General features: G+C 43.4%; 1 protein-coding gene across 1 annotated transcript; it reads right to left on the bottom strand.

The window, feature by feature from the left end:
- Positions 1-6713: 6713 nt before the first annotated feature.
- LOC139354948 (uncharacterized) lies at positions 6714-7495 on the bottom strand. Its single transcript, XM_070999224.1, has 2 exons — positions 7456-7495; positions 6714-7368 (listed from the first exon to the last, which is right to left on the bottom strand). The coding sequence occupies exon 2, from the start codon at positions 7366-7368 to the stop codon at positions 6943-6945; it is 426 nt and encodes a 141-aa protein (XP_070855325.1). The 5' UTR covers positions 7456-7495; the 3' UTR covers positions 6714-6942.
- Between the last annotated feature and the right edge of the window lie 1927 nt (positions 7496-9422).

The following is a 9422-nucleotide window of genomic DNA, read 5'->3' as shown; positions in this document are numbered from 1 at the left end:
TACGAGTGGTATTTAACCCATCTCGACGCACTAATAACCAATTATCTTTAAACGATGAGCTCCATAAAGGCTTAGTTCTCCAAGGGGACCTTTTAGACATCTTACTCAATTGGAGACTACAGATTTGTGTTTAGGGGCGACATTGAAAAAATGTACAGACAAATTTTAATCCATCTGGACGATCGCCAATTTCAGCGTATAATTCACGTCCGAGATCAATCAGCCCTTATGAAAGATTTCGAGCTGAACAGTCACATTAGGAGTCAACTGTGCTTCGTTTCTAGCAATCCGCACGCCACAACTGTTGGCCTGCATAGAAAATTATCCTAGAGCATGCCAAATCCTTCTCCAGAAACGAATGTCGACGACATACTGGCCGGCGCTCACGCTCTCGAGGACGCTGAAAGTGTTCAGATTCATCTTATTGTTTCACTCCAATCCACAGGAAGGCTTCTCAAAAAGTATACTGCGAATCATAAAAAGTTGTTAGAGAACATAGTTATAGCAGACAGGCTAGATACCGAATTCTTAAAGGTCCACGAAACAAAAGCGACCAATACGCTAGGAATTAAATGGGACGCAAGGAATGACTTGTTCCACCACAATATTAAGGATTTTCTGACACATCATAAAAAGCATACTGTGCGGCACTATACATTTGGTTTAGTTACGCCGAGTCGCCCGCGCAATCCCATTAATTAGTCGCCAAAACCAAAGTTGAAAAACTCAAAGCAATAAGCTTACCGCGCTTTCAATTATACATACCCTTTAAACAATTCAACTTCCTTTGATTTTTTGATTCCACCATCGTTCAAGCGTGGCTGGAGACTCCCCCCAGGTACTGGGAAAACATTTGCCGCAAATCGCCAAATGGATCCATCTGAAATCCCAAGATAACTCCACCGAACTCAAAGACTCGAAACTATGGTGGCAGACCCAGAAAAAAATTGGCCGTGTAGCCAAGCTCCCGCTACCTTACCTCCAGAACAGAAGAAAATTCAGCAGTTTTTAACCGATGTTTGTGAACAATTCATCAGCCAAGTCAAACAACTCCCAACGATAGTGCTCCGCAAATCAAAAACGCCAAAACTAGGCTAATCATAGCAGCACAGCGCCTATTTTACCGCAAAGAGTATGCCCTATTACACAACAAACAAACCATCTCCAATAAAAGCCCGTAAAGTACACTATGTTCCAGCATTGACTCGGTAAAGCAAATAAGAATCAACAGTAGACTAGCCAACGCGAACATTCCCTACTGTCGGAGCACAATTAAATTATAACTTAGTTAACTTTTGTTAATGTGTGGTAACTCTGTAAGCTATAGCTAAAGCGTCGTAACTACTGTTTCTAGTGTTACAAAAACGGTGGCTTCTCAGCCGACCTATCGCATTTCTCGCACTTCTTGCTCTTGATTTTGGCACCCAAATTCAACGCGTGATCTTTTATTCTTGTACTGCGCCCAGTGAACAACAGCAAGTTCGGCAGCGATCGAACATTTTGGCGACCGTAACAGGACGCAGTAATAAATTGGCTGTAGATTTTGATTAAGTGTCCAGCGCATCGCACAGAGCGACGTCAACGGCAACCAAACATCGAAGGAGTTCATCATCAACGGAATCGAATCAAAAACATCAGCAGCATGTCCGTCTGTTTGAAGACTGGTGAACCACATTTCGGATTATCCCCTCGTCGGGGACTACGGAGCACGTCATCTTTCTATGCCACCAATGAGCCAAAAGTAACATAACTCTTCATCCCTCTCCCAAACAGCGATTTGCAACCACGTGCCGTGGCCCACATACACACATCTAAGCGGACGAGCAACTCCGTTGCAGCCCACATACACACGCACACGCGTGCCGTGAATATACACAATCACTGCTTAGCCTTTATCTATCTCTGTTCCCTCCCTGCAAGCAAAAGGGCGATATTTCTATCGCCTGTCGTCCAGGAGTCACTCCTTAGTAACTTCTGCGCGATAGAAAGACGATAGTACACATTTTACAAAAACAAAATATACATGTGTCGCGTAGAAGTAACTTCTAAGTCACTTCTGAACGATAGAAAGGCGATAGTAAACATTTTGCAAAAACAAAAAGGGTCGGGATCGCGAAGAAGTAGCTTCTGAGACTCTTCTGCGCGATAGAAAGACGATAGTACACATTTTACAAAAACAAAATTAATGGAAAAAAACAAGCCATAAAAAGTGGTCGCGGTAATTTTCCGTTATCCCTTTTTTTCTGAAAATTGTTTGGTCTTTCTTTTGACCCACGCTATTATTTTTCGCCCGAGCGTCATTTCGTTGCGCGATTTGTCTGTGTAAATTAACGCAGTGTGAGGGGAGGGGAACGGTCGATGTGGGGTCCCTCGCCGCTGTCTCCAATAATTCGTAGTCGGTTGGCCGTACTGCTCTTATGTTGAGATAGGGAGATTGCTGTCTCCAATAATTCGTAGCCGGTAGGCCGTACTGCTCCTATGTTGAGATAGGGAGATTAGGGTGGAAGGGAACTGTCCTTCGATACCGCTGGCCTAGAGACTCAGTCGGTATATCGGTTAATAAAAGATTTAACGGCTAAGTGCCGGAGTTTTATTAGTAGGAGCTGGTGCTCTTAATTTATTGAATACCAAATATGAACTAAACTTAAGAATTAACTAAAGCTCATGTATGACTGGATGCCCGTGGCAGACCGCTGACCATGCACATTTTGCAGAAGTCATACGATTGCTGTCAGCCAATGAGACAAAGCCGCGGCCCATAATGGCACAATATGTTGTCTCAGCTCTCGGGCCCATTATGGTGGACCCAAAATTAAGGTAGACCATACATGAGTGGTATAAGAAGTGTAATAATAATAATAATAAAAATGATTAATATTAATAAAGGGAATATGAATTGGCCTGCTCAGCCTAAGCTGGGAGTTGGTTGTTAACTACTCCCCCCTTAAATTAGACGCCCTCCTCGGTGACAGCCAATTCGTCGATGGACTTTCGTAATTGGGATGCCTCTCGTTTGCGCCTGCAGTGTTGTTGACGGCGACTCCCGCGGCGAACCAAATCCTTAGACCACCTCCAGCCGACACGTCATCTCTGAGCTCCTGCATCAGACGCAGGTTGTGCTCGTTCATCCGTTGTAGTAGTGGCAGACTTAGTATGTGATCGTGTCCCGTGATGTTAATTAAGGGAGAGGCCACGATTCCCGGGCTCTTTTTCACGGAGTAATTGAGGTTTAAATACACGGAGTCGTTAGTCACCGCCTTCCTTTCGAAAGTAATAAGGTGGGTCCCTATTATGGTTGTTGTGGGACCGTCATCTATGGTAATCCTCGTAAGTTTTTCGTTGACGATTATTACTCCGTCGTCCACGATTGTAAGGGGTTCCAGATTGCTGGGCCTCGTCCGGCATGTAGCAGCCACGCCTGCATGTAATTGCCTGGCGCAAGTGTCGTGGGACGCCTTTTTGCAAAACGTGGCCACGTGGATTCCGTCATCACATTCCGCCACGATGTTGTCTTCTATTTGTAGCATAGTATGGTAGTGTGCGACAGGGAAGAGCAGGACTTTTTTACAAATAAGCTTAACTCTAGGATACTGAACTATGACATGGATAAAAACATTAGATTGAAAAATTTTTATCTTAGATACAACCATAAGACTAACTATGGGGACCTCCGTGAGCTGTTCGTCAAAGATAGATTTAAGGTCGTTGTGATTAAATATAACCGGATTTATAATGTTATTCTTGGCAAGTGTGACTGTGAGCATGCAATTTTGTAATTCTGAAATAAGGATTCTATTCCGTGACTAGAAGTGTTTCGAAAAGGTGGCCGGAGTCAACTAACCCGTCCCTTTTTTCCTTGACAATTTTATTTACTGTATCTGTAAGTTGGTCCTCCGCGTCGGGCGTGCCTGCCACGACCTTGAGTGCCGAGCACAGGAAATCTAAGCTCCTGGCCATTCTATGGTGCACGGTTAATTCATCCAGCATGTTCTGGGCATGGTTGACGTCAACTTCCAGTAGCTTCCTCATGTGCGATTGTGGGAACAGCTCGAGCATTCTAACCGTAGAGTCAATTATGCTGGAGAACTCAGACAAATTAGTCGAGTGCTTAACCAGGCCATATTGTTCCCATACTAGGACATTCCCATCCAATACCGGAATATACTTTGCGTGAGAGAAGTCGGTGATTCGTGCGTTCGTTTTGGACAGCAGTAAGGTGAGTATCACGGCAAGCCTGTGGAGATTGTAGCAATATTGAGTTCTGCATAACATAAGGGCGAGTATGGATAGTGGAGATGTTTATTTGATATTGTCCTTATGGACCACCCTCCCTTTAATGAGAACAGACGTTTTTAGGTCTGCTTCTATGCGCTCTTGTGAATAGAGCGGCGTTTGCTTATTTCCGAGTCTTTTATTATTGCGCACGAGGACCTTTTCACCAACTTCGAAGACTCTGTTTTGTCTTGAAGCGTTGATTCTGTCGAGGTTGGTCTGTTGTGCCTTGTCAATCTTGGCTCTAATAGCCGAGTTGACTTCGTCGCTGCTGGCATGGATAACTTCCGCTGGCCTACAATCCGTGACTGAGTGCAACATCTATTGTATTCTACTGTAGCCCGCAAAATTAACTCCACAGTGTCATCAATTTTTTTATCGATTTTGAGGCACCTGGCTATTTCTGCCAAGGTACTGTGGAATCTTTCCACTTGGCCATTGGAGCTACTGTGAAGCGGTGGCGCATTAATGACATCGATGCTGTATTGGTTTTTCAGCAAAGACGTAATCGTTTCAGAATTGAAGGAAGCCTCATTGTCACAATAAATGGTTCTAGTTTTGTGGTAGAAATTTCATTTCATTGGTATTTGTAATGTTAGTTACAAAGTTTTTACAGTGCCAAAATTTCGTTGCAGGAAACTCCTGCCTCAAGGCATGTTGAACACAAGCTATTGTCGGAAAGTCGCAGTGGATCGCGTTTACGACGTTGGCGTTGATGATTTTAACAGATTCGACAAGTAGGTTTTTGTTATTAAAGTAAATAACGTGGCGAGTTCTATTACCAAAAACAATGAAGTCTCGCCGAAGTGGTTTGTTTGCCTCTTCCAAAATAATTTGGTTTCTGAAGCAGTTTAGGGGTTTATCCGTAGTCTCGATGGTGTATGAGAGCGAAAGCTCACTATGCACCGTGGCAGCATCGGACTGAGCCTCAACCTCTAGGTTGTTCAAGTGTTGCCGAGACAGCGCATCGGCTACAAGGTTTTGCTTCCCGGGCGTGTAAAACACCTTCCCGTTGTTTTCGTCTATAAAGGCCTTCCATCGCTTGATCTTAGCGTTGGTGTTTCTGTCAGATACCGCGTAAGTCAGCGGCTGGTGGTCTGTGAAGATCCGAACCTCCTGAGTGCCGTAAAGGTAGTTCTGTAGTTTGCATATGGCCCAAACTATCGCCAACAATTCTCTTTCGTTGGTGGCGTAATTTAGCTCGCAATCTTTAAGCGTACGCGAGATCATTGTAATGGTCCTCTTGTTCTGCGACAATACCGCGCCTATTCCACTGGCTGAAGCGTCGGTGGTTAGGTCGATTGGTAATTTGAAATCGGGGTACGTCAGAATGACATCCTCTGATGCCAGGATATTACGCTGGGTTTCATCAAACGTAATAGGAACTTTTTTCGACATGTTTTTACTGACCGTTCCGTTTTGCCCTTTGAGAATATGAGTAAGAGGCCTGGCAATGGAGGCAAAATTCTTGACAAAGCTTCTATAATAGCTCGCCAGGCCGTGGAAGGACCTGAGGCAAAACAGAGTTTTGGGTTCGGGGAACTCTTGTATTGCCCTGACTTTTCAGGGCCTGCTTTTGTTCCTCCTCTAGTAACTATGATGTTGGCATCGAGCAGTCGCTTAAGCACTATATCGATGTGCTTAATATGTTCGGTTTCGTTTTCGGAAAAAATAATAACGTCATCGACGTAGACGTAACATATCTTGCCTATTTCTTCCCGCAGCACATCATCGATGGCTCTTTGAAATATGCTACCTGCGTTTTTTAATCCGAAAGGTAGTCGGCCAAATTCGTGATTTCCTCCGTTAACTGAGAACGAGGTTTTTTCCCGGTCTTTCTCGGCCAAGTATATCTAATGATACCCTGCACCCAAAAAAAAATGATCATAGAAACTAAACTATTCGTACATTAAAACTAAACTATTGAGTGTCAAAAATATCTTGATAAGATGCGTATTAACCTTATGACACCGAAAGTATTAAACTGAAACTTTCGAAGTTATCAAAGTTAAACTAACGAGTATACAATTTATACTCACTCAGTGTACTGACATTTATGCTGATAGTTTACTTTTTATACTATTTAGTATAAAAGCTATCCTATGTAGTCTCCGTTTTATACTATTTCGTATACATATTATACTAATCTAGAGAGCCGTAGTATACTTTTTAAGCTATTTATCGAAATCGTTAGTATACATTTTATACTATTTCGTATAAAACTTATACGATTTCCCCGTTGCCTGTAGTATAAAATTTATACTATTTTGTTTTTCGTGGTATCCCAAACCCAATAAAATCAAGTTGTATGTTGTTTTTCTTTTATTACTATTTGACATATTATTTTGTTATTATTTCATAAATATTCATATTTTGCGCAACACAAAACTCATGTTTTTAGCTCCTTCGTGTTTTTTTTTATATTCCTTTACCTAACACGTACAGGCTAAAATAAGTACAAGCAACAAGAGTAGGGGCCGTGATTGCGCGGTATCACCGCAAGGTATTGCTTAGCGCAATGGTAGCCACCTAGGCTGTAGCTTCTCTCCTCTCATTCTCGATGCGACGCAGCGTTCGCAGTACACTCGCTGCGTAGGCTGCCGTCGCTGGCCGAACCCTTGCCCCGGTGGTCTTCATCAGCATTTGGCGATCAGACCCGAAGCGGTGACATTAAAATGGGACATGCTGATCGTCCTCAACAATCCCACTGCCGGATTCTGGACAACCGTTCTCCGTGTCGTGTCCGAAGCGCTTAAGGAAGCTTCGGAAGCAACCATGTCCACTCAGCGCCTGCGTGAGGTAGAAATCTACCTGGCCGTGCTTCCTATTTACCCTTGCGTCCAGCGTCCAGCGTCCCTTGCTGGAGTTGTCCCAGGCTGCCTGCCAGTTGTCGACGCTCTGCATCCTGGCACTCCTCTTCACCTCGGTCTTGGTTCTGTGGCTCCCGCACCAGTTCACATAGGGGAACTTGGCCTGCAATGACGAGCGCTGCGTCGTCCGGAAGGCACTCGCTGTTCTGACAGCACAAAGGCGGTACGTCGAGTTCGTTAGCTCCTTCGCGTTATGCATCTGTACGCGTGCGCAAAGCACTTGCATCTGAAAATACACAATACATACAAAATTTACCAACAGGGACAATATAATATTGGTTTTTTTTAATTTTAGAACAAATATTTTACTTACATGTTGACTCAGCACAAAATTCACAAAAATGCGGGACCAAACTCACCGAGATAAATCATCACAATAATCATTAACGCGTCAAACAAAGCCAACTCCGGTAGCATTTTCTGTGTTCGTATACTCGCTATTGTCCTGGTTTAACACCAAAATATATGTTCGAATATTCGCTATTGTCCTAGTTTCACACCATGAAAAACTATTTAATGTTCAGTATACTATTTATACTACTGAGTCTCACTCATATAATAATTGGTATAAGCTTAATACTATAAAGTGTTGGCATGAAACTATTTTGTAATAACTTGAAACTACATTTTCTTTATACTACATTAAGTTTTTGTTGAAACCAAAAGTATAAATTATAAACTAAATAGTCAAATATGACTAGTTTAAAAATAACACTACAGGTTTACGCTTTATACTCTTTGGTAGAGCACTTACACTACAAAGTATACAGTTGAAACTAATTAGTGTTGAGTTAATACTTACATTTTTATACTAACTTTAGTATACTTTTAACACAACGCTTATTAAGTGTATACTTTTGGTTTTTTTTTTGGGTGTGACTTCAAGTCTAGGGTAGTAAAGTATTTGGCTTTCCCCAAGTTCGCCAGAATCATGGGAATGCTTGGCATAGGGTAGCGATCTGCAATTGTTTGCTCGTTTAGTTTCCTAAAGTCGATTACCAAACGCTTCTTCCTGATGCCATTATCGTCAGTCCCTTTTTGTCAACTACCCAAGTAGGGCTGTTGTACGGGGATCTGGAAGGCCTGATTATGCCATTGCTCAGCAGTTCCTTGATCTCGTTGTTAACAAAGTCTGCTGCCCCCATGGGGTAGGGGTATAATCTGGAGTAGACGGGTTCGTCACTCTTAGTTCGAATAGTGGCGATGACCGAGGTGTTGAAGGTTAGCGCCTCGTTAGAGGTCGAAAACACCTTTATTCTTTTCAGAATAACTTTTTTGAATTAAGCTTTCGCCGAACTTGGTACCACTATGTCATCCATTTTTGTAAAATTCACGTTTTCGCAGTCAAAGAATTTGAGTTTCTCCGTGGAGTTTACGAATTTTATTACGCTATTGCCTAGGTCCAATGCGACCCCTGCTCGCGTTAGCGAGGGCGTTTAGCCCAAAAATGCGCTTCATGCATTTGTGCTTGACGCTACTGGAGCCGTGAATAGAGCTCACAGTAAAGGGGTTCTCGACCGGCATTACGTTTTATAGCTCCTTTATGGGCTTAACGTAATTTTTTGCCGCCCCCGTGTCGATAAGTATTTTTAATGTTCTATCAGCCAACTGTCGTTCGATGAACGGCAGTCGGGAGCGCTCCCTAAAAAATGTAGCAGGTCCTTAAGTTCGTCGGAGTCATTACCTTCTTCAATGCTGGCGACTTCCGTTTCAGCTGTGGCGGAGTACCATGCCTCCTCCTGCTCATGAGATTGGGTTGTGTTATTGACGCGCTGGCGTCTTTGCCCCGAATAACGCTGAGATGAGTTCTGTCTTTTGTGATTGCTATTATTTTGAGGCTTTCCCCAACTAGTCTCCTGCCTAAACTTGGATGTCGAAGGGTCGATCTCCATAGGATTTACTTTGTTATGGTCTACAACATCGGGGTCCCCGCGTTTCTGCCAGGGGCTGTCCTCTTGGGGCTTGCTTTGGCTTTGTTTCGGAACGAAGTGTGGATTTTTATCCTCTCCTTTCCATTGCTTTCCCTTAAATTTATGGTTACGCCTGTTGCCATCGTGGACAAGGGACTTGTTTTCTATGGCCTTCGCGTAGGAAGCCGCGAATGCACTTCGTTCAATGCTATTTTCGGCCTCCCGCGCTAGCGCTAGCGCAGACGGAAGGTCTTTTGGAGCGATCGTGCGTTACCGCAAATTTGGTTCTTGATAATAACCATAGTGGGCCATGCTTCATAGTGGGCCTCGCTGCCATTGTATTTCTTGAATACCTCATACGCATCTGATG

The sequence above is a fragment of the Drosophila suzukii genome, unplaced genomic scaffold, assembly GCF_043229965.1.
Source record: "Drosophila suzukii unplaced genomic scaffold, CBGP_Dsuzu_IsoJpt1.0 scf_5, whole genome shotgun sequence".
Classification (NCBI taxonomy): domain Eukaryota; kingdom Metazoa; phylum Arthropoda; class Insecta; order Diptera; family Drosophilidae; genus Drosophila; species Drosophila suzukii.
This window is presented reverse-complemented; position numbering and strand designations above follow the sequence as displayed.

What these genes read in the sequence shown, in the direction of transcription:
- LOC139354948 (XM_070999224.1), bottom strand. Translation starts at nt 7,368, where the DNA reads ATGCAAGTGCTTTGCGCACGCGTACAGATGCATAACGCGAAGGAGCTA.